The sequence below is a fragment of the Scyliorhinus canicula genome, chromosome 15 (genome assembly GCF_902713615.1).
Source record: "Scyliorhinus canicula chromosome 15, sScyCan1.1, whole genome shotgun sequence".
Taxonomy (NCBI): Eukaryota; Metazoa; Chordata; class Chondrichthyes; order Carcharhiniformes; family Scyliorhinidae; genus Scyliorhinus; species Scyliorhinus canicula.
Window position 1 is genome coordinate 127,911,478 of NC_052160.1, and position 25,826 is coordinate 127,937,303.

At 46.5% G+C, this 25,826-nt stretch overlaps 1 protein-coding gene across 2 annotated transcripts; it reads left to right on the forward strand.

Moving 5' to 3' along the window:
* Positions 1-804: 804 nt before the first annotated feature.
* gpr61 (G protein-coupled receptor 61) lies at positions 805-25,826 on the forward strand. 2 transcript variants are annotated; one of them, XM_038821142.1, is made up of 3 exons: positions 805-1,185; positions 8,457-8,562; positions 23,362-25,826. In XM_038821142.1, exon 3 carries the CDS (start codon positions 23,719-23,721, stop codon positions 25,063-25,065), a length of 1,347 nt encoding a protein of 448 aa, XP_038677070.1. In that variant the 5' UTR covers positions 805-1,185; positions 8,457-8,562; positions 23,362-23,718; the 3' UTR covers positions 25,066-25,826. The 2 variants fall into 2 exon arrangements, with proteins under 2 accessions (XP_038677070.1, XP_038677069.1); XM_038821141.1 differs by lacking the exon at positions 8,457-8,562.

Here is a 25,826-nt window from a genome sequence, read left to right on the forward strand (position 1 = left end):
GAAATTTGCACCACTGCCATTTTCACAGTGCTTGCTTGCAAAAACGGGCCAAAAATTAGGCACCCCGCCAAATATTTAAATTGCAGATTGCAATATTCACTGACCTTACACTCTTGATATGGACATTGTGACTGTCATTCATTTATAAGCACAGAAGGAGCCAATTTAGCCCATCGTGTCCATGTCACATGAAAAAAGAGATAACCCCCCCCCCCCCCCCCCCGAATCCCACCTTCTATCTCTTGGCCTATAACCTCAGTGGGTATACAAGTCTCCAACCCCAACCCCCCCCCCCCCCCCCCCCATTGAAAGACTGCCATTTTCCCAGTGCTTGCTTGGAAAAACTGGCCAAAAATTAGGCATCCCGCCAAATATTTAAATTGCAAGTTGCAATATCCGCTGGCCTTACACTCTTGATATAGATATTGTGACTCTGTCAATTATTTATAAGCACAGAAGGAGCCTATCGCATCCATGTCTGAAAAGAGATAACCCCTCTAATGCCATATTCCAACTCTTGGCCTATAACCTCAGTGTATATACAAGTCTTCCTCCTCCCCTCCCCCCCCCCCCCCCCAACCACACCCCAATCAGCTTTTCTGTCTCTACTACGCTTTCAGGCTGTTTGTGCTGCGGTCTGGGGCGCTGCGTTACGTTAAAGGCGCTAAGTAAATGCAAGTTGTTGTCGTTTATATTTGGTTTGGTGTGAGCCACCAGGCGCTAGGACCCGGTGCCGCTGGCGGTGTCTCTGGGCTGCTCAGCGCCTGTCCCCGGATCCGCAGCGCCTGCACATGGAGCCGGCGCTGGCACCGAGCAGCCGCTTCAGCACCACGGCCAGCGCCAGCATCCTTCAGCGGCAGGTAGCCAGCCACCCCGCTCAGCGCCTGCACATGCACCCCGGCTCAGTCCCCACCTCTCTCTCAGATCACTGCATTCGCTACAACGCCGGGCGCAGGGAAAGGTGCAGCCGGCTGACACGCTGCACGGAAAGAAAATGCTAATTTCGCTTCTCCAAGGGGTTCAACATTGGACCCATTGAGAACTCAAATCTACCAACGCCTGCAAAAAAAAATGCCTTGCAGCATTCTTCTCGTCTCCGGGCGCCGATAGTTGGTTATTTGCAATGAACGAAAGAAGTGGATCTCCGGGATATTGCTAGGTCACACTGTGAAAGTGGATACGAAGGTAGAGTTCTTTTTTTTAATATGGGTTTCAGTATGCACTGTGAATGCAGGCTAATTATATAAATAAATAAATGGCCTGAACTATAAATAAACTCCCCTCCCCTCCCCTGCCCAACCAACATCACCACCCCTCACCCCCTTGGTTTGTACCATAACAAAACCTATTTTGAAGTTGAGTGCATGTTTGGGTGAATATTCAGTCATTTTTGTTTGTTATGTGGCTGTGCTATTCTAAGCTGGCTGAAAACATGTATTTGTGTGTGTGTGTGTGTGTGTGTCTCTCAGGGCTTCAATCTTCCAAGGGTGCAGGTGGGGACCCAGATGTTGAAAGCTGTGCCACAGAGCACCATCAGTATTGGGGCACTGAATTACTGACGCTTTTTGATTGAATTATGCCTTCCTTCCTACTAGATTATTGTTTCAAAGAGGAGTTGACTTGTTTTTTTTCAGTTGCCCCCTTCCACACCCACGTCCCTTCAAAGAAGGAGGCTCAGGTTAGCTGGCGTGGGAATGGCAAAGTCTCTTCCATTAAACTTCGTCCAAGGCTGATAATGAATCTAGTTCAGATTTGGATCTGAGGTGCAAACACTGATATTTGCCAATTTCCCTGTGCATTTGATGGGCGCCACATTCCTTGCCAAAGCGCCCACAGGAGTGAGAAATTGGCAGATTATTTGGTCGTGGGGAACTGAGTCTGAACTTCTCCCCACCAGCTGTTCATGCCCAGGTTCCAACAGCAGAGAGATAAGATTGATTCTTAACCTTCACCCTGGGGGAATTGAAGCCATTTGTACATCTCCCCCGCCCCCCACCTCCAACCTCCAACCATCTGTATCCTACCCAGCAGACTAGTGTATGCACCTGTGGGCTATGGACCGCTCTTATGTTAATAAATGGGGTGAGGGCTGAATTCTACATGCCAATGTGAAAATGTGACTGATACTCAGGAAATTATCGTTGTGAACTGTGCAATAAACCTAATACCGTCTAGAAATCTTACACTTCTTCCTCCAAAGGCATACGCCACATATTATGTTCCTCCTCCTTGCTTACCTTAGTGATGAACGGTCACTTCTCAATAGGCAGTTATTCTGTCAGGGGCAGGGTATTGTCTGGTAACTCAGGTGTGTGGGAAGAGGAGGAGGCCATTCAGCCCCTCGAACCCGCTGCATCATTTAATCAGATGTTGGCTGACATATACCTCAACTCTACTTTATCACCTTTGCTCCATATCAAAGTTCTTTTGTTCAATTACAAAAAAATAATTCTTGTTTTTTATATATAGCACAATCAGCATAATAAAATGCCCCAACTGGAACATAATCCAATAGAATTTGACACCAAGACACTTGAGATATTAGGACATGTGCCCAATGGCTTGCTTGAAGAGGTAGATTTTAATAAAGTCTTAAAGTAGGACAGAAAGATGGAGAGATTTTGCGAGGAAATTTCAGTGCTTGAGGTCACTAGCTGGGCAAATAAATCTAAAAAACTAAACTCTTTCCATTAGTCCACAACTTCCACCTAAAAGCTAATTGTTAATATTTCTTCTACTCTGGGCAACCAGGAACAAACAATAAAATGTCGACCTTGTCAGTGACGCCCACACCCTGAGAACGATTATATTTTTAAAAAATCTTAGTGAGAAGCAGATGGGGGTGATTTCAATCACCAAGGCAACCAAATAATTCAATTCACTGCTGCAAATTGTGACAGTAACTTTCTTTTATTTATAAATAAATATTGGCCGGAATTCTCGGGCCATTCGCCGGTGTTGGGAATCTCTGGTCCTTCCTACAGTGCATCCCTGCTCGCAGGTTTTCCCAGTGGCTGGGATGGCTTCAATGCAAATAGTAAATCTGAAGGTGGTGGTGGTGGTGGGGGAGGGGTGGGGGGGGGGGGGGGGGGCTTTACTATTCTGACAGTCTCGATTTGAAAGTTCATGTTTAACTCCTCCTTGAAGAGGTTCATTTCCATCAGTCACAACAGAGCATATTGGAAACCTCTGTGGTGGGAAGTCGCTGGAATCAATCATTAAAGCGGAGATACCTGAGCATTTGGAAAGACAAAGCTCAATCCACCATTATCAGCATGGTTTTATGAAGGGTAAGTCATGCTTGACAAACTTGCTGGAGTTTTTTGAGCAAGGCGGATAATGGGAAACCTGTGGATGTGGCATATCTAGACTTCCAGAAGGCGTTTGACAAGGTGCCGCAAAAAAGACTGATCCAGAAGGTGAGATCACAGGGGAGTGAGGGTAAAGTACTAGTTTCGATTGAGGATTGGCTGACTGACAGAAAGGGGGTCGGGATAAATGAGTCCTTCTCCAGCTGCCAAACTGTAATTAGCGGGATGCCACAGGGATCAGTCTTCAGACCTCAACTATTTACAATCTAAATAAATGATCTGCAAGCAGGGACAGAGTGTAACATAGCAAAATTTGCAGATGATACTAAAATAGGTGGGAAAGCAGGCAATGAAGAGGAGATAAAGATTTTACAGATGGTTATAGTTAGGCTGGGAGACTGGGCCAACATTGGGCAGATGGAGTTTAATGTAGATAAGTGTGAGGTTATTCGTTTTGGCCGATAAAATAGTCAGGCAAATTATTATCTAAATGGAAAACAGATTCAAAATGACTCTGGGCAGAAGGATCTGGATGTCTTTGTTCATGAATCACAGAAAGTCGGTATGCAGGTACAGCACGTAATAAAAAAGGCAAATAGAATGTTAGCGTTTATTGCAAAAGAACAGGAGTATAGAAGTAGAGAAGTGTTGTTGCAATTTTATAGGGTGTTGGTGAGACCACATCTGGAGTATTGTGTCCAGTTTTGGTCTCCTTATTTGAGGAAGGATGTGGTGGCATTAGAGGCAGTTCGGAGGAGGATTGATTGATTCCGGGGATGAAAGGGGTTGATGTATGAGGGGAGATTAAACAGCTTGAGCTTATACTCGCTGGAGTTTAGAAAGATGAGATGGGATCTGATCGAGGTATGTAAAATACTAAAAGGGATTGATAAAGTAAACGTAGACCTAATGTTCCCCCTTGTGGAGAAATCTAGGACGAGAGGTCACAGAGGTCACAGGAGGCCAGTACCAGCATCCCCGAACAGGCGATGGAATGTGGCGACTAGGGACTTTTCACAGTAACTTCATTGAAGCCTACTTGTGACAATAAGTGATGGTTATATTATTATATAGGTTGCGAGGCGGTAGATTTAGAACTGAGATGAGGAGGAACTACGTCTCGCAGAGGGTGGTGAATTTGTGGAACTCGCTGCCCCAGGGAGGGGTGGAATCAGAGTCATTAAATGGTTTCAAGAAGGAGATAGATGTATTTATGATAAAAGAAACAGGTTAAAGGGATATGGGGAACAGGTAGGGAGATGAATTTGAGACCAGGAAGAGATCAGCCATGATCTGATTGAATGGCGAAGCAGGCTCGAAGTATGAATTGCCTACTTCTGTTCCTAATTCCTATGTTACTATGTTCTTATGCTCTAATGAACTCATCCCAGCTTTCCTGAGTATAAAAGCTCCACTTAGCTAATATGCCTCATCTGTAATGTTCCTTGTCCTTCACTCACCTGTTCTTCATTATCCCCATCCTGCATGATGCCTTGTTCTTCACCCATCTGATCTTCACCCTATCAACATGACTAGTTTCTTCACTATGTTGCTCGTATCTACTGCTTTACCTGTCTACTACCTTCTAGCGTGTATTTCCCTCATGTGTGTTCCACCTCACCCCTCTCCTGACCCATCACGTCCCCAACTTGTGCATCCCATTGCCCTACCTGCCTACCCTCCACCTATCATTATCATTTATTTCACACTGTATTTGTGTTAGGTCAAGCAAGTTGTTGAAATTATTTCTGGGGAAGAGTTTGCAGATAAAATATAAGATTGAAAAAGATATGAGATATGGTACAGCGAGAACACTGGATCTTGAGTAAATCATTCAACCTTTCCAGCTCGTTAAACAGTTCAGTTAAATCATGGCTGATTCATACCTTAACTCCATTAACCCATCTTGGTTCTGTAACATTTAATGCCCTTATCCAACAAAACTAGCAATCCCAGTTTTGGACGTTTCAATTGACCTTTTTTTGTGGGGGGTGGTGGGGCAGTTGTAGATTTCCACTCCCTACTCTGTGAAGAAGTGTTTCCTGGCAATACTCCTGAATGAGTTGACTCTGATTCAATGGTGGGTAACATGTGGCCCAGGAGCCACGCGTAGGTTCACCACATTCAGCTGATTTCCACTTGTGTTGTTTTATTTTCCCGTGTGACTGAAATGGTTCACACGTAAAGCAAGCGCAAGTGAAGTGAGGTGCGTGCTGATTGCTCACAACACTGACTGTGAGAGCCGTGCACTCCCTCTGCGTCCAAAGAGTAAATATTTATTTTGTTTTTACCATTCGAAGTTGATGGCAGTTCTATTGATAAATAAATGATTCAGCATTTTCTATAACTCGTTGTGAAATATTCAGCAGGGATTCAATGTATTTAATCTTATTTATGGGGTCATGGTTGCTGAACATGCCCAATTTCATCCTTGAGGCCCACTGAGATGAAGGGCACTCTATGTGCCCATTCACTAGCCCAGGTTGCCCATCACTGCTCTAATTTCAAGGTTCCTCCTCTCTGTTCTGGCCTCTCCCCCTCCACCAGAGGAAACAGTTTCTTTCTATCTACCATTCCAAATCTTTTAATAATTTTAAGCACAAAATTAGATCACCTCTAAATCTTCAACACTCCAGGGAATACAGCCTCGTCTAAGCAACCTGTTCTGTTCATTTAACTCTTTTAGTCCCAAGAGCATAAAGAATGTAAAGAATGTGCAGAAAGTGGAAAGAGAGGGCGAAATAAAGAAATCAGCATGACAGGATATTGAGAGGGAATATTTGGAGAGAAACAAAGACTGGAGAGAGAGAGGGGGGGGGGGGAGGTTTAAGAGAAACGGATAGGGTAGCTGGAGTCATTTTTAAGCATGCATTAATGGAATGGAATCATTCCTGTTGGGAGTGTGAGAATGCAGAGAATCAAGGGTTTGTCTTCCTTAACTTGGAGCGTTAGTCCACATGCAGAGAGAAGAAAAGACCATGTGAGACTCACCCAGTGTGAGTGTGAGGTCTGAAGATTGGTACCAACCTCTTGAAGCAGAATTAAAAATTGGTACCAACCTCTTGAAGCAGAATTAAAAATCTGTATTATTAGGACTAACTGCTCACTGCCCAGTGAAAACGTAAAATAAATGTTTGCCTCATATAGCACCTTTCACACTCCGGGACACATTAAAGCTGATGAAGTCGATGTATATTTTCAAGGTGTATTCACTGTTGTATTATAAGTTTCCAATTGGATCAGGTGGGGAAGAGGTGAGGGAGCTAAGAGCTGCCTTGATGAGATAGATATTGTTTGGATTAGATAGTTCTCATCCTTGGTGAATTGTTACTGAGAGGCTGTGGGTGACTGTCTCTATGCTGTGGCTTGGAAGCCGCTGATCAGGTGAGACACTTGAAGAAAACAATGGATCCCACTACGCTGTTCAAAGGAGATTGGGGGAGTTCTCCCCAGTGTTCAATTCCCGGCTTGGGTCACTGTCTGTGCGGAGTCTGCACGTTCTCCCCGTGTTTGCGTGGGTTTCCTCAAGGTGCTCCGGTTTCCTCCCGCAAGTCCCAAAAGACGTGCTATTAGGTAATTTGGACATTCTGAATTCTCCCTCAGTGTACCTGAACAGGTGCCGGAATGTGGCGACAAGGGAATTTTCACAGTAACTTCATTGCAGGGTTAATGTAAGCCTACTTGTGACACTATTAAAGATTATTAATTATCCCAGAGCAAACATCACCAAAAGCACATTTATCTCAATCCTGTGTCTGGGATCTTTCTGTGTAAAAATTGACAGCTGCATTTCCTTTCATACATCAATGACCATACTTCAAAAAGTATTTCATTGACATTTCCTTCTTTAGCAGTTAATGCATTTGGCAACATTGCGCAAAGGGCCAGTTGCAGTAGTGACAGGCTGGTTTTCTCAGGTCACCAGTGTGTGCCTCCCCTGTGCCCTGATAATCAGCTGGGGCTGAATTTGTTTGGACTTGCACATCCCCTACTTCCCACCATTGGTGGCCGTACCTTCAGCTCCCTGAACCCTAAGCTCTGGATTTCCCTTCTTGTTCACCCCTCCACTTCTGGCTCCTCTTTTTGATCCTTACACCTTTGGTCACCTACCCTAATACCTCATAGGTGGCTCAATGGCAATCCTTGCCTGATAATTGTTTCTGTGAAGTGTCTTAAGATGTTAGAGACATAACAAAGACAGAGAGAGAGAGAGAGAGAGAGAGAGAGAGAGTAGAGGTAGGGGATTAAGAGTTTAGGAGAAATAAGGGGGGGGGGGAATTCAGAGTGGCCCAAAAGAAAATAGTTTCCATTGGCAGCACGGTAGCATAGTGGTTAGCACAATTGCTTCACAGCTCCAGGGTCCCAGGGTTCGATTCCTGGCTTGGGTCACTGTCTGTGCGGAGTCTGCACATTCTTCCCGTGTGTGCGTGGGTTTCCTCCGGGTGCTCCAGTTTCCTCCCACAGTCCGAAGATGTGCAGGTTAGGTGGACTGGCCATGCTAAATTGCCCTTAGTGTTGGGTGGGGTAACTGGGTTGTGGGGATAGGGTGGAGGTGTGCGGTTGGGAAGGGTGCTCTTTCCAAGAGCCGGTGCAGACTCGATGGGTCGAATGGCCTCCTTCTGCACTCTAAATTCTATGAACTCTCTGGTTAGTGAAGAAGTAAAGCAAAATAGACATGGCATGAGAAAGAAGGCGAACATCAAAGGTAATTTCTTTACAAAATATTATCAGGACTAGCGGATGTTTGGCAGAGAGTGTAACATAATTTACAAAGGGTGTTGGGATTTCATAGAATCATAGAATGGTTACATCAGAGGAGGCAAGATGTAAATTGATAAAAGAGAAAAGGCAGTGAAATGGAATTAATGCATAGAATGTACAGCTCAGAGACAGGCCATTCGGCCCTACTAGTCAATGCCAATGTTTGCTGCCTCCTCCCGCTCTGCTTCATGTCAACCAATCAATGTATCCCTCTTTTCCTTTTTCCCTCATGTGTTTATCCAGCTTCCCCTTAAATGTATCCACATTATCCATCTCAACCACTTCCTGTTACGATGAACTCCACATTCATACTGCTCTCTCAGTAAAGAAGCCTCTATAGAATTGTGTATTCATTTGTGTCTGTCTTACATTTGTGGCTTCTAGTTTTGGTGGTTATACAGCTTCAGGAGACGATCCATATTTGAACAGGAAAGATGGGCTGAATGGACTCTTGTGCACCTACGACACGAGCAGTATTAAAAAAACAGCGGTAAGAAAGCACGCGATGGAGAAAGAAGTTAGGTTTCAATACTAGAATTGGACATGGGCATATAAAGATTATGCTAAGTCTTTCTAAAACAGTGGTTAGTCCTCAGATGGATTGTGTCTAATCTGTTTAGATGAAAGATGCTAAGGCCTTAATTGGAGAAGGTGCAGAGGAGATTTACAGAATGATTTATGGGATGAGGGACTTCAAATATGGGGAAAGTCTTGAGCTGAAAGCAGAGCAGATTAAGGAGGGATGTTACAGAGGTGTTCAAAATGGTAAAGGATTTTGAATGAATAAATAAGAAGAAACTGTTTCCAGTGTCAGGAAGGTTGAGAACCAATGGACACAGAGTTAGGATGATCTTTCAGAGGGGAGATGAAGATAATTTATTTTTACGCAGTGAGTTGTAACCTCGAAGATGTTGCCTGAATGGGCAGTGAAGCAGATTCAATATTAACTTTCAAAAGGAATTGGATGAATAATTGAAAGGGCAATATTTGCAGGGCTATGGAGAAAGAATAGGAGGACATGTGACTAATGGTACAGAAACATAGAAAATAGGAGCAGGAGCAGGCCATTCAGCCCTTCGAACCTGCTCCACCATTCAGTATGATCATGGCTGATCTGCTATCTCAGCGCCACACTCCAGCGCTCTCCCCATACCCCTTGACATCTTTAGACTAGAAATCTATCTATTTCCTTCTTAAATATATTCAGCGACTTGGCGTCCGCAGCCTTCTGCGGTAGAGAATTCCACAGGTGTCTCCTCATCTCAGTCCTAAATGGCCTACGCTGTATCCTGAGACCTGTGACCCCTTGTTTTAGATGCTCCCCAACCAGAAACAACAACCTGCATCCAGTCTTTTCAGCCCTATCAAGTTTATACGTTTCAATTAGATCCCTTCGCGTTCTTCTAAATTCCAGTGAATACAGACCCAGCTGACCCAATCGCTCCTCATATGACAATCCTGACATCCCAGGAATCAGCCTGGTGAACCTCTATGGCAAATATATCCTTTCTTAGAGAAGGAGAGCAAAATGGCACACAGTACTCCAGGTCCCACCAAGGCCCCTGTACGGCTGCAGCAAGACATCCTTGCTCCCATAATGATCCTCGCTTGCAATTAAGACCAACGTACCATTTGCCTTCCTAAATGCTCGCTGAACGTACACCCTTGCTTTCTGTAACTGGTGTACCAGGACAACATTCAAATAATCATCATTTAAATAGTACTCTGCCATTTGGTTTCTAAATAGCTCTTTCAAAAACCTAGTACAGGCAAATTGGGCAAATATGCTTCTCTGCTGTGTCGATTAGCACAGGGCTAAATCGCTGACTTTTAAAGCAGACCAAGGCAGGCCAGCAGCACGGTTCAATTCCCGTACCAGCCTCTTCGAACAGGCGCCGGAATGTGGCGACTAGGGGTTTTTCACAGTAACTTCATTTGAAGCCTACTTGTGACAATAAGCGATTTTCATTTCATTTTTCATTTCATACTCTGACATGGGGCGGGGGGCATATTTTGTGTACACAACAGCAGCAGTGTTGTCTAACCATTCACTGGTGCTTAGCAGAAAAGCAAAGACAGACTAACCACATTGTCCTGCACTAGTATCAGTCGAGCCTGTCCACCTGAAGATTAACTCTGTGGAGTCCACCTGAACCGCTGAGAGCTTGAAGGAAGGAAGAAAAACAAACAAAAAGTAAAAATAAACTTTCTTTATACCGAACATGATCTTCAGCACAGTTGTAACTGTCATTAGAGAATGAAGATTATACTCAGGCTCCAAAGCATTGTTCAATTCACTGCATCATGTGGGTGATTCATAAGTCCAACACCTCCACACACTGATGTTAGAAAAGAGCTGAGAGAGTCTGCACAGAGCACATTGATCTGGGCAGCTGGGAATTAAGGCTGTGAGCGAAGAACCTGCTCACACCAGAATGTGCACCTGTCTTGGTAACGTGGCAGGCCCAGCCGGTGCATCAGGCGTCAGTGATAGGAGAGAGAGAAGGCGAAAGTTCGAATCATAGAATTTCCTGCCCTTTTGGCTAAGATCAAGCATAAGATCAAGTGTGATAGCTGTACTTGTCGGCTTGGATCTGAGTATGTCCCTTGCCTGGGGACCATACATTGGATTGGTTTCTGGAGCGAGCAAGGAGAGTCTTTCCCCTTCCACTCCATGCATTGGCTCAGCAACTCTGAGAAATGAATCATTTCTTTCGGCACAGAAGGAAGCCATTTGGCCCATCATTCTTGTGCCAGCTGTTACAAAGACATGGGTTAAGACTTTCTGGCCATTCATGCCGACGGCTGGTCATGGGTTTTGCGGTGGCGAAGGGTGCATTCAACGGGAAACCCCACTGACAATGGCGGGGCCAGAAGGTTCCACTGCCGGCCACTGACAAGCCGCCGTCCGCCGCTACAGAACTCACCGCCGAGGGGGAGGAAAATCCCGCACAACATCATTCGTCACACTCCCTTGCTTTGGCCCGTAGCATTTCCTGTTCAATTATTGCTTCCACGCCCCTGCAATGCAATCCAATCAGAACAACTCATTGTGGAAAAACTCTCTGGCCTCAGCTAATTCTCTTAAATCTGTGTCCTCTGGTTACCATCCCTCCTCCGATTGGATCCCGGTTCTCCTTATTTACTCCATCATGGGACGGCACAGTAGCACAATTGTTAGCACTGTTGCTTCATAGCGTCCGATTCCCGCTTGGGTCACTGTCTGTGCGGAGTCTGCACGTTCTCCCCGTGTCTGCGTGGGTTTCCTCCGGATTCTCCGGTTTCCTCCCACAAGTCCCGAAAGACGTGCTATTAGGTGAATTGGACATTCTGAATTCTCCCTCTGTGTACCCGAACAGGTGCCGGAATGTGGCAACTAGAGGATTATCACAGTAACTTCATTGCATTGTTAATGCAAGCCTACTTGTGGCAATAAAGATTATTATTATTGTCAAAATCCTTTATGGTTTTGTACACTTCTGGTAAACCTTCCTGTAGAATCTGAACAGAGAGATCATGCAGAACAAATAGTAGGATATAAAATAAAGGTTTATTTTAGATACACAAAAGACTAACACGAATCCCCGAAAGGTCTCCTGCCCCGACCTGAAATTCTCTTACTGTCACAAGTAGGCTTCAAATGAAGTTACTGTGAAAAGCCCCTAGTCGCCACATTCCGGCGCCTGTTCGGGGAGGCCGGTACAGGAATCAGGTCAGGGTTTTTATACTGTGTGGGTTCCCCTCGTTAAATGGGAAGCCCCGCCCAATTACCGGGGAGCTTTGCATTCAGTAGAGGTCACGGGGAACCGGATGGTCCACGCCACTTGTCACTCCTCCCCCCCCCCCCCCCCCCCCCCCCCCCCCCTCACTGACTGGAACAAGGCGCCCTTAGTCCTTTATGTCATGGGTTGCTGTTCGGGCATTGTCTGCACAGGGCCCGACACTGAGAGGCGTGTACCGGACAAGAGAGCGATGTTTTCAAGTTGAACGTCTGGTCTGGTGCGACTGGCACAGCATCGGGAGCTGGTTCGTCGACCATTGTTGGCGGCTGAATCTCCATGCCCGAGTTGGTGCCAGAGTCAGGCTAGTACTAGTCAGGGGTTAGCAGATCAGGGATTTGAGATGTCCAAGGACCCCGAGGTCTGCTTTATCATGTCCTGTTTAAAGGTTTAGACTACCCTTTCGGCTCACCAATTCGAGGCCGGGTGATAGGGAACGGTACACACGTGGCGAACTCCGTACGATTGCATAAATGCGGCAAACTCAGCACTGGTGAAAGCCGCTCCGTTATCTGAATGTAACACCTCAGGAATGCCGTGGGGACTGGAAGTCTGCCAAAGCTGTTTAACCGTGACCTTCGTGGTGGCCACTTGCATTTGGTGCACTTCCATCCACTCGGAGTGGGCGCCACTATGAGGAACATCGAACCCTGGAATGGTCCTGCAAAGTCAATGTTGAGGAAGGGCCTGGGTCGACCTGACCATTCCGATGGGTGGAGGGGTGCCACTGGTGGCAATGTTTGGGGCTCCTGGCACTGCACACATCGCTGGGCCGTGCTCTCATTGTCGACATCTATCCTGGGCTACCAGACATAACTTCGGACCATCATCTTCATTTTGGACACTCCCAGTTGTTCGTTATGGAGGTCCTGAGTGAGGGGGCCGTGCCTATGCTCCAGAACCACGACTTGGGTCCCCCAAAGGATGACGCCATCCTCGACGCTCAGCTCTGGAATTTTGAACGTATTTACCTTCAGATCATCCGGCAAAGCCCAGTGTTGGGCCCCGTATTGGATGATGTGCTTGACCCGGGATAATTCAATAAAAATAAATAATCCTTAAGTAGGCTGACATTAACACAGCAATGAAGTTACTGTGAAAAGCCCCTAGTCGCCACATTCCTGCCAATAGCGGGATGCCTCCGCCACCCTGAAACATGCACCGGGTTGCCCAGAAAATCCTGCCGGTTACCTCTGTTTCTCTCCACAGATGTTGCCTCAATATTTCCAGCGGCCTTTTTTTTATTTCAGCAGTATAGTGCTTTGCCGTCACCCCTACCTGCCCTGGCGCTTGTTTTAAAGTTATTTCCACTTGTTCTGCAGGCACCCACATGAGGAAATAGTTTTTCTCTATCGCACCTATCGAATCCTTTAATCATCTAAAAACGTCTCAATTATGTCACCCCTTTATCTTCTAAACTCGCTGGAATACAAGCTTAGCCGATGCAATCATTCCTCATATTTAAACCCTTCTAATTCCAATATAATTCTGGTGAATCTGCACTGCATCTTCTCTCAGATCAATACATCCCCCCACAGTGAGCTAACCAATGTTCCAGATGGAGTCCAGCCAGTACTTTATACAACTGCAGCATAACTGCCACACCTTGATTACCCAGTCTCCTTGAGATAAAGGCAAACGTTCCAGTAGCCTCTTTAATTTTTTGTTTGTATCCACTCTCTATGCTGCCTGATGTTGCACAGGTAGAGACATGGCCAGATGTCCTGATCGGATGATGTAAGATTCAAGGGTGAATCAGGATGCACAATCAAATTTCAGCCCTCAATTTGAATTCGTACATTTGGTCCTTATTTCTACACTCCCATTCTAAATTCCAATGCCCTATTATGTATTTTCGTTTGTTCCCTTTTCTTCCCATGTACTTAATGATCTGTTGAGCTGCTCGCAGAAAAATACTTTTCACTGTACCTCGGTACACGTGACGATAAACAAAACCAATCCAATCCAATGTCCACACTGATAATTGTAATTGCCAATGTAAACCTGTCACACTGTAATTACGACCTGCTGCCAGAGGTGATGCTGCTGAAACTGTGCGAGGGGGAGGGGCATAAGTTACCATTTGATGAGTTTACACCGGAATTTTTGGTGGAAAGTTGACACAAAGCGTGCACAGATTTCCTATTTTTTGCGTTTATTCATTCTGCGCTTGAGCTCTTATGTTCTGGTAAGCAATCATTTTGTCCCAGACAATGTTTATCCCTCAGCGAAGGTCACAAAAACAGATTATCTGGTCGTTAATATATTGCCATTTGCAGGAGTCTATTATGTGCAAATTGGATGCTGCGCTCCCTACATTCCAACAAAGAATGTGCTTCAATAATTGCTGTATTTTTTTCATTCGCAGGGTGTGAGCACCACTGGTAAGGCCATCATTTCTAACACATTCCTCATTGATCTTAACTGAGTGGCATTGCTAGACCATTTCAGAGAGCACTTAAAAGTCAAGTGCATTTTACTCCCAGAGTCACATATAGTCCAGGTCAGGTGAGAACAACAGACTTCCTTCATTCGTGAACCATTATAACATTCCAGTAGGTGTATGGGTTACAATTACTGATATCAGCCTTTTGATTCCGGATTTCTTCAATTGAATTTAAATTTTATGAACCCAATGTGGGATTTGAACTCATGTCTCTGGATCATTAGACCAGACTCCTGGATAACTTGTCCACTTTGCTGCTGATCCTACAATTAATAATTAATTTGTTGTAAAGCACATGGTATGTCCTGAGATTGCACTATATAAATGCAAGCCTTTCTTATTGATTATCACTCAATCATCATCAAATAATTACTACAGATGCTTTCAAGGCAGTTCAGCACAGGGTGAGATGTTAGAATAAAGCTCCTTCTGCACTATACCCATCAAACACTCACAGGACAGGTTCAGTACGGTGTTGTATACAGAATAAAACTCCCTGTACACTGTCCCTATCAAACATTCCGAGGGCAGGTGCAGCACGGGGTTAGATACAGAGTAAAGCTCCCTCTACACTGTCCCTATCAAACACTCCCAGGACAGATTCAGCACGGTGTTGGAGGCAGAATAAAGCTCCTTCGACACTGTCCCCATCAAACATTCCCAGGACAGGTAAACACGGGGTTAGATACAGAGTAAAACTCCCTCTACACTGCCCCTATAAACCCTCCCAGGATAGGTACAGCAAAGGGTTAGATACAGAGTAAAGCTGCCTCTACTCTGTCCCCATCAAACACTCCCAGGGAGGTATAGCACGGGGTTAGATACAGAGCAAAGCTCCCTCTACACTGTCCCCATCAAACACTCCCAGGCCAGGTACAGCATGGGGTTAGATACAGAGTAATGCTCCCTCTACACTGTCCCCATCAAACACTCCCAGGACAGGTACAGCACGGGGTTAGATACAGAGTAAAACTCCCTCTGCACTGCCCCCATCAGACGCCCCAAAGGCAGGTACAGCACGGGGTTAGATACAGAGTAAAACTCCCTCTGCACTGCCCCCATCAGATGCCCCAAAGACAGGTACAGCACGGGGTTAGATACAGAATAAAGCTTCCTCTACACTGTCCCCCATCAGACACCCCAAGGGCAGGTACAGCATGTGTTAAATACAGAATCTCAGAAACTTTTCCACTAATTTAAAATTTTCCAAAGTTTTCTCATTTACTGTCAGAATTAGTCAGTTTAGTTCCTTGGCCCAAATCTAATGGAAAGTGGACTGAAACTGCTGAGCAGTATCGTGTTGTGATTGTTCTATTTTTGACATGGTTGTCTCTGATTCTAGAGCTTGATAAACTCGGAATCTGTAAGACTGAAGATATTGAATCTGACAAAGACGCAAAGGACTCAAAACGCTTTCCTTCCTTACAGATGCTGCCTCACCCACTGAATTTTGCCAGCATCCTCTGTTCTTGCTTGATATTGAATCAGTAATTCTTTCAAGCTGCAGTACTGCTACAGCAATCAGTCATTCTGTTTACCTCTCCTTAGCAAAATAACACACCCACTCTGGGGAATGAGTAAAGCCAGATTGGGTTTGTGTGTGTGAGCCAGTTCATGGCGAATACCTTTGCTTCTCGCTGAATAAAATAGGTTTTTGTGCTTCCCGCCCAAGTATTTTGCGAACCACTTAACGTCCTGTACTTTTGTGAGCCACATTGCCAGGAATATGAAAAGGGATTGTGTCAGCTTCATTCGATTAGCACCACTCTCACTTCTGATCAGAAGGTGAAGGTTCCAGACCTCACTTGGAAACCTGAGCACGCGATCTGGTTCAGTGTTCCAATGCAGGACTGAGAGGGTGCTGCGCTGTGAGAAGTGCCTCTCGCGAGATTTACCATGGGTTTCCTCGCAGCATGGGGTGGCTTCAACGGGAAATCGCACTGAAAAGTGGCGGGCATAGAGCATCCCGCCTCCAGTAAACGGCGCACCGTGGGGAAACATGCAGCTGGGGGATGGGAGAATCCCGCCACTGTGGATCCAGCCCTGCAATGATTTTCTTATTTTTTAGTAATATTTTATTAAGGTATTTGAAAATTTTTATAACAGTAACAAAAGCAATGACATCAACATGGTAAAATAAACATTCCCCCCCCCCGCCCCCAGCCCAATCTTCACACACCTCAACCATACAACAATCCTCGCTCCCCCCCCCCCCCCCCCCCCTTGGAATACTGCATCTGCTGACAATTTTAATTTTCCCCGAGAAAGTCGACGAACGGCTGCCACCTCCGGGAGAACCCGACCATTGACCCTCTTAAGGCAAATTTTATTTTCTCAAGACTGAGAAACCCAGCCATGTCACTAACCCAGGTCTCTACACTCGGGGGCTTCAAGTCCCTCCACATTAATAAGATCCGTCTCCGGGCTACCAGGGAGGCAAAGGCCAGGACATCGGCCTCTTTCGCCCCATGAACTCCCAGATCATCCGACACTCCAAAGATCGCTACCTCCAGATTCGGCACCACCCGTGTTGCTATCACCATGGACATTGTCTTCGTAAAACCCTGCCAAAACCCTCTAAGCTTTGGGCATGTCCAAAACATATGGACATGATTTGCTGGGCTTCCTGCGCACCTCGCACACCTATCCTCTACCCTGAAAAACATACTCATCCGAGCCGCTGTCGTGTGTGCCTGGTGGACTACCTTAAATTGTATCAGGCTAAGCCTGGCACACGATATGAGGCATTAACCATGCTTAGAGCATCCGCCCATAGACCCGCCTCTATCTTTCCTCCTAGCTCGTCCTCCCACTTGCCCTTGAGCTCCTCCACCAGAGTTTCCTCCGCCTCCGAAATCTCCTGGTAAATATCCAATAACTTCCCCTCTCCCACCCAGGTACTGGAAACTACTCTATCCTGTATCCCCCATGGCGGCAGCAGCGGAAAGGACGGCACCTGTTTTCTCAGTAAGTCACGCACCTGAAAATACCTAAAACCATTCCCTGCTAGCAATTTAAATTTATCCCCCAAAGCTTTCAAGCTGAGAAATCTCCCATCTATAAATAGATCCCCCATCCATCTAATTCCTGCCCTCTGCCAACAACGGAACCCGCCATCTAGCCTACCCGGTACAAACCTGTGGTTGTTATAAATCGGGGTCCAAATTGATGCTCCCTCCACTCTCTAATATCTCCTCCACTGCCCCAGATCCTCAGAGCCGCCACTACCACCGGACTTGTGGAGTACCGGGCCGGCGAGAACGGCAGAGGTGCCGTTACCAATGCTTCCAGACTGGTGTCTTTACAACTCGCTGCCTCCATCCGCTCCCATGCCGACCCCTCCCCCACTGCCCACTTCCTGATCATGTCTATATTAGCCGCCCAGTAGTAATTGCAGAGGTTCGGCAGCGCCAACCCACCCTCCCCCGACTGCACTCCAGCAACACTTTCGTCACTTGCGGGGTTTTACTCGCCCACACAAAGTCCGAAATAATCTTATTCACCTGCTTGAAAAAGGCCTTTGGGATGAAGATGGGGAGGCACTGAAAGACAAACAGAAATCTGGGGAGGACCCTCATTTTCACGGTCTGCACCCTCCCCGCCAGTGATAGCGGGAGCATGTCCCATCTCTTAAAGTCCCCTTCCATTTGTTCTACCAACCGGGATAGATTAAGCTTATGCAGTGCCTCCCATTTCCGGGCCACCTGGATTCCCAGTTATCGAAAGCTCTTCCCTACCATTCTAAGCGGCAGCTCTCCCAGTCTCTTCTCCTGTCCTCTTGCCTGGATCGCAAACATCTCGCTTTTCCCCACGTTCAATTTATACCCCGAAAAATTGCCAAATTCCCCCAAGATTCACGTTATTTCCCCCATCCCCTCCAACAGGTCCGAAATGTATAAGAGCAGGTCATCTGCGTAGAGCGAGACCCGGTGCTTCACCCACCCACCCCCCGAACCAGCCATTTCCAGTTCCTAGAGGCTCTTAACGCCATGGCCAGTGGCTCTATGGCCAGAGCAAACAGTAACGGGGAGAGGGTGCACCCTTGCCTCGTCCCTCGGTGTAGTTCAAAATACCCCGATCTCAGCCGGTTCGTACGCACACTCACTACTGGTGCCTAATAGAGCAACGGCACCCAGTCAATAAAGCCCTCAACAAACACAAACCTTCCCAGCGCCTCCCACTGGTAATTCCACTCCACCTGATCAAAAACCTTCTCCGCATCCATTGTTACCACCACCTCCGCCTCCTCCTTCTGAGGGCATCATAATAACATTTAGTAGCCTTCAAACATTGGCCTTGAGTTGCCTGACCTTAACAAAGCCCGTCTGGTCTTCCCTATCACCCTATCACCCCCGGCACACAGTCCTCTATCCTTGTGGCCAGTATCTTAGCCAGCAGTTTGGCATCCACATTCAGTAGAGAAATCGGCCTGTATGGCCCACATTGCTCCGGATCCTTCTCCCGTTTCAAGATCAATGAAATCGAGGCCTGCGACATTGTTGGGGGGAGGACTCCCTTCTTTCTTGCTTTGTTAAAGAGTGGGCTCAATATCTCTAAAAACTTCTTATAGAATTCCACCGGGTAGCCATCAGGCCCCGGGGCCTTGCCCGACTGCATGCCCTCCAGCCCCTTGATTATTTCCTCAATCTAAATTGGGGCTCCCAGCCCCTCCACCAGGTCCTCCTCCACCCTCGGGAACCTCAACTGATCCAGAAATTGCTTCATCCCCTCCACCCCAGCCGGGGGTTCCGACTCATATAACTTACTTTAAAAGTCCTTAAACACCTTGTTCACACCCACTGGGTCCAGGACAGTATTACCGTCTCTACTCTTTACTTTACCTGTTTCCCTGGCCGGCTTTCTTTTCCTGAGCTGGTGCGCCAACGTTCTGCTTGCCTTTTCCCTGTATTCATAGATCCCCCCCCCCCCCCCCCCCCCCCCCCACCCCCCCTCGCCGGCCTTCCTCAACTGTTCCGCTGCTTTCCCTGTGGTCAACAGCCCAAACTCCACCTGTAACCTCCGCCGCTCCCTCAGTAGCCCCGCATCCGGGGCCTCCGAGTATCTCCTGTCCACCTGGAGTATCTCCTCCACTAATCTATCCCTCTCAGCCCATTCCACCTTTTCTCTGTGGATCCGTATCGAAATTAATTCCCCTCTGACTACGGCCTTCAAAGCTTCCCAGATGGTCGCTGCAGAGATCTCCCCCGTATCATTTGTTTCCAGGTACTTCTGGATGGACTTGTTAACTCGCCCACAGACCGCCTCATCTGCTAGCAACCCCACATCCAGTCTCCACAGCGGGTGTTGCCCTCTCTCCACACTAACCCGTAGATCCGCCCAATGCGGGGCATGATCCAACACTGCAATTGCCAAGTGCTCAGTATCCACCACCTTCGGTATTAGCGCCCTGCTCAGAACAAAAAAAGTCGATGCGAGAGTATACCTTGTGGACATGTGAAAAAAAGGAAAGCTCCTTTGTCCTCGACCGTGCAAACCTCCATGGGTCTACTCCCCCCACCTGTTCCATAAAACCCTTCAATTTCTTTGCTGCAGTCGGCCTCCTCCCTGTCCTGGATTTTGACTGATCCAATTCCGGATCAAAGACTGTGTTGAAGTCCCCTCCCATGATCAGGGATTGTGACTCTAAGCCTGGGATCTTACCTACCACCCGTCTTTTAAATTCCACGTCGTCCCAATTTGGAGCATAAATGTTCACAAGTACCACTCGCACCCCCTCCAGCATCCCACTCACCATTATGTACCTACCCCCCTTGTCTGACACAATTCTCCCTTCCTTGAATGCCACTCGTTTGCTGATCAAGATCGCTACCCCCCTGGTCTTTGAGTCCAGTCCTGAGTGGAACACTTGGCTAACCCACCCCTTCCTCAATCTCGTCTGGTCTGTAACCTTTAGGTGTGTCTCTTGTAGCATTGCCATGTCCGTCTTCAGTTCCCTCAAATGCGTGAACACGCGAGCTCTCTTGACCGGCCCATTCTGTCCTCTCATGTTCCATGTGATCAGCCTGGACTGGGGGCTTCCAACCACCACCCTGCCGACTAGCCATCACCCTTTTTAGGCCAGCCTTGAGCTCGCGCCCTCTGCTTCCTTGAGTCCCCACTCAGGCTATCGCCGTTCCCGACCTCCCATTTGTCCCCCAGTAACAGTTCCTCCCCTGTCAGCAAAGCAGCTCCCCCCCTAGCAACAACATAAAAACCCAATCCCCCAAGTCAAGCTCCAGCTTAACACATGTCCACCCCCCACTGTGCTTCCGAGAGTCAGCTGACTCATGCTGACACGATAGCTCCCGCCCCTGGCACCAAGCAGTCTGTCACCCTATTGTACTCTCCTCTCTCTCTTCCCCCCCCCCCCCCCCATATGAATAAACATTTTAAAAGCATCACATTCCCCAGTAAACAAACAGAAAAAAGAACAGTGAAGAAACAATCACTTTAGAAAAAAGCAGAACTAAATTCAAAGCCCATCCCCCCCTCTAACAAGGTTCCTGCAAGACAGATCAACCTTTAAACATCCACACAACCCATCATTTCACATAGAGCTACTTAAATCTTTACAATCCAGCACCGCAAATCGCTGCCACAGTACTTCTCCAATGCTTAAGTGTCTTTTAATTCGCCTCCAGCTTCATTTCTTTAATAATGGGTCCATACTTCGTCTGGCGTTTCAAAGTAATGATCCATAATAATGATCCATACTTCGTCTGGCATTCCTCATGCGTGACCCACAGGTGGGCTGGGTACAGCATCCTGAACTTCACCCCCTTCTTAAAGAGGGTCATTTTTGCCCGATTGAACCCAGCTCGCCTCTTGGCCAAATCCGCTCCCAGGTCCTGATAAATGCGCAACTACTGCAATGATTTTCTTAACTGTCCTCGGAAGTAGTAAAGCCCTGAGGTGCATCAAACTTATTGTGGTTCAAGAGGACGGCCCACCAATTGCCTCCCAGGGCAGTTAGGGATCAGTAATATGTAATGGCACAGAGGAGGCTGACGGTAAACTTAAGTTAGATTCATTTACAAGTATTGACAAGGGTCTGCATAACGCAGCATCTCACTCTCCGTGCAGTCCTAGCTGGGAGGATATATCTGACCAGGCCCTGATCTGGGCCTGCTCTTAACCTTGGGTCATAACAAGCTCTGGTGGCAGGCCTCCACCCCGTACTTTAAAAAAAATAAATTTAGAGTACCCAATTCATTTTTTCCAATTAAGGGACAATTTAGCGTGGCCAATCCACCTACCCTGCACATCTTTGGGTTGTGGGGGCGAAACCCACGCAAACACAGGGAGAATGTGCAAACTCCACACGGACAATGACCTGGGCCGGGATCGAACCTGGGACCTCGGCGCCGTGAGACAGCTGTGCTAACCACTGCGCCACCGTGCTGCCCTCCACCCCGTACCTGAGGAGCTCCAAGTCCACGAGCCCCAAGGGGAGATTAATGATTGTTTCCCCTGGACCTTGTGGGGGTTACGACATAATAAATGTCAGGCTTGCCAGCAACACGCACATTACAACCGTAAGTGTACTGCTAATCCAATTAAGGGTAGGAGAGTGGGAGATTTGCTCTGTACACCATGAAATTGTAATCTTGTTTCTAAATGCATTTTCAGTCTTGATCATCTGGTTGGAGTGAAGGACAATGTTCGCCAACACAAAACTGTACAATGAAGACAAACCAGCTCTTTTTGATCAAAGTTACAATGATGCTAATTAAATTCAAACTCCTTTGATCTTTTGATAAAAGACACACTGCTGCAGTTGGAACTAACCTTTCATAATTATACATTTTAGGTCTCTTTATTCTTAAATTGGGTTTTGGAGCTAGGAGCGTAGAAGTAAAGCCCCACAGTGCACTTCACAATGTTGCAGAAGATTCTCATTGATCTTGTTCCTTTTATGGGTTCAGTTTTTTGAGTCATTTTTCATTTATTTTATTTTTTTACCCGTCTCTAATTGCCCTTGAGAAGTTGGCAGTGTGCTGCCATCTTGACCCGCTGCAGTCTGTGCTGTAGGTTTACCCACAGTGCTGTTAGGATGGGAGATTACCCTTTGACCCAGTGACAGTGAAAGAACAGTGATATTGAGCGGGATTATTTGCCTGAACCCGCTTGGTGAGTGGAAATTCCCGCTCATGGTCAAAGGGTCTTTAAATGGCCCCCGTCCTGTACGTGGCGATCTTGTATCAGACGTGGCCGAAGAATCCAGTCCATAGTTCCAAATCAGAAGGCTGAGGGTTTTTTTTCTAATTAAGGGGCAATTTAGCATGACCAATCAACCTAATCTGCACATCTTTGGGTTGTGGGGTCGAAGTCCACACAGACACGAGGAGAATGTGCAAACTCCACACGGACAGTGACCCAGGGCCGGGATTCGAACCCGGGTCCTCAGCGCCATAGGCAACAGTGCTAACCACTGTGCTACTCGCTGCCCTATCAGGACATTGAGTGACTTGGAGGGGAACTTTCAGGTGGTGGTGTTCCTATTTGTCTGTTTCCCATGTTCTTCTAGGTGGTAGAGGTTACAGATGAGAGAAGTGCTTGTGGAAATAGTACACTCTGCAGCTATACCACACCCATGATGGAGAGAGTGAATGTTTAAAGTGGTGAATGGAGTACGAATCAATTGGGTTGCTTTGTCCTGGATAAGTGTTGAGCTTCTTGAATGCTGTTGGAGCTTCACCCATTTAGGCAAGCTTTTATAACATTCCTGATTTGTGTCTTGTAGGTAGTGGAAAGGCTTTAAGAAGTTGGGAAGTGAGTCACTCTAGTCTACCCTATTCTCTCTACCTGAGCAATGCTCGGTTTTACAAGCGAGCACTCCTGATAAGAATTAGAAGCAGGAGTAGGCCATTTGGTCCTCTAAACCTACTCCGCCATCCAATGGATGCACCACCCAAATTTCCATAACACACCTGGCAAAGCAAATTAAGGGCTCCAACAAAAGCATGCATTTCTAAAATTGGACCTAATGTTCGTATATTAAAATTATAACCAGCCGTCCGCATCTGTATGGTCTTAATTCTTTTCACTGTTTTGTTCTACACAGATTTTCATGCAGCTGAATAATTGGAAATGGATGGCGTGAGCTCAATGGTTAAGTGGCAATGGAGAAAGGAAACCTAAAGAGTTGAACTGGAGGAGACATGTCAAGCCTTCACTAGTTATTCTTTCTGGAGAATGAAACCTAATTTAAACCACAAGTTGAAGGCAATTCATCCACTATTTCACCTGAAATGTACCAACTATTGAATTGGTTGATCTTGATGGCCCATCAGGGTTTTCATGGTTAGAAAAAAGAAAGAGTCTGCCAACCGTTGGATAAGTTCCTATCCCAAAAGAGGATGGGTGATGGACTGGAAATAAAGGATTTAGGATCTCCATCCTTACGTCACCATACACACCCATGGCTGCTCCAGTTTCTGCAGGATGGACTTGGAATACTTCCATTCCAGGAAGACAGCACAGAGTCTCTCCTACTCCAACGCTCTTCAATCAAAGCCTAGTGTCCAAGGATAGAGATCTGGTTTCCCAGTCAATAGGTCTCTTCTTCATGCTGTTGGTTGATCTAGTCGGGATTATTGGAAACACTGCAGTGATGTTTGTAATTATCAGGACTCCATTGTTCAAAAAATTTGTTTTTGTTTTCCATCTGTGTCTCGTGGACCTGACAGCGGTCTTAATCCTCATGCCTTTAGGAATGGTGTCCAGCTCCGCACTTTTTGACAACATAATGTTTGGCGATACTTTGTGCCAGATATACCTCTTCCTAAGCATGTTATTTATAAGTGCCTCCATACTGTCCATACTGGCCATTAACGTCGAGCGATATTATTACATTGTACATCCCATGAGATATGAGGTAAGGATGACGCTGAAGCTGGTGGTGTCCGTCATAATCTGCATATGGATTAAAGCCATCGTAATGTCAATAATGTCAGTCTTGGGTTGGAATTCCCAAGCGCATGTGAACAATCAGTGTTCCTGGCAATGGGGCGGAGAGACATACAAAAAGGTTTACATCATTTTCTTCAGCCTGTTTTATTTTTTGTTCCCGGTGTTAATTATCCTGATAGTTTACTGCAACATGTTCAAGGTGGCCAGGGTTGCGGCAATGCAACACAGACCCTTGCCCACCTGGATGGACACACCCAGGCAAAGGTCAGAATCGCTGAGCAGTAGGTCCACCATGGTTACCAGTTCCGGAGCGCCAAGGGCATCCCCACAACGGACATTCGGCGGAGGGAAGGCAGCCATCATCCTCATTCTGGTTGGAGGCCAGTTTGTATTCTGCTGGCTGCCATTCTTTGCTTTTCACTTGCATTCCACTTTGAACCAGAGCTCAGGCCCTCTGGGCCTCTGGGAAACAATTGTTACTTGGATCGGATACACGTCCTTCAGCATCAACCCTTTCTTTTATGGATGCCTCAATCGACAGATCAGAGGGGAGCTAAGCAAGCATCTCAACTGCCTCTTCAAACACACTCTGGAAGAGGACCTCCGGCTGCCCAGTCGAGAAGGGTCCATTGAGGAGAACTTCATGCAGTTTTTGCAGAGGACTGGTTGCAACACAGAAACTAGATCGAGCTACGATGCTTCCAGTCCAAAGTTAGACCAGTCAGCACTGGGTTTCAGGATACCTGGTCAGATTGCAGAAGAAACATCGGAATTTCTTGAACAACACATAGCCACTGACTTTACAATGTCCAACAGTTGTATTATAATGAGCAGGTCACCAAAACATGATGCTTAATATATACTCGTAGAATGAACTAGCGAGTTTGGTCTCTGTTGTTTAAAGTTTAATGTTACAGCTCTTATTATTGTTTCCCAAAAAATGGTTAACACTAAAAGATAGGATGCCTTGTACCTGAATGGATCGGCTTTTGGATAGTTTATCTTAATTGATTCTGATATTGAGTTTCTTTTTAACTTTTAAACGAGCCAACAGAAAGAAATTGCACCTTGTTGCAGAAATAAGCTGAATATTCATTCTACAAACCATGTAAAAAGATGCCGGCTAACCTTCCTCGCTGTTTGTGAATTTTAAATGGAGCTTGTTTCTATTTAGCTCCGAACATTGTGCCTGCTTCCTCAGTGAGGAGTGTGGGACAGTTTTAGACATGCACTCATTGGAGGGTGGATTTGGTGAGTAGAACAACAATACCTTTGCATTGATGTAGCGCCTGTAACATAATAGAAAATTTGCAGGCGCTTCGCAGGAGCAGTATCAGCTGAGATTTGCCATTGAAGCATGTAAAGAGGTGTTAGGATGGGTGAAAGAGAGCTTTACCCAGGAGGTAGCTATTAGGAGTGCCTTTAAGGAAGAGGAAGAGGTGGAGAGGGTTGGGGAGGAAATTCCAGAGCTCTGGGCCTGAGCAACTGCAAACATGGTGGTCAGCCATGAAGCGATGAAATTTGTGGATGCTCAAGAGGCCAGAATTGGAGAAGTGCAGAGAGCTCAGAGGGTTATGGTAGCACAGTGGTTAGCACTGTTGCTTCACAGTGTCAGGG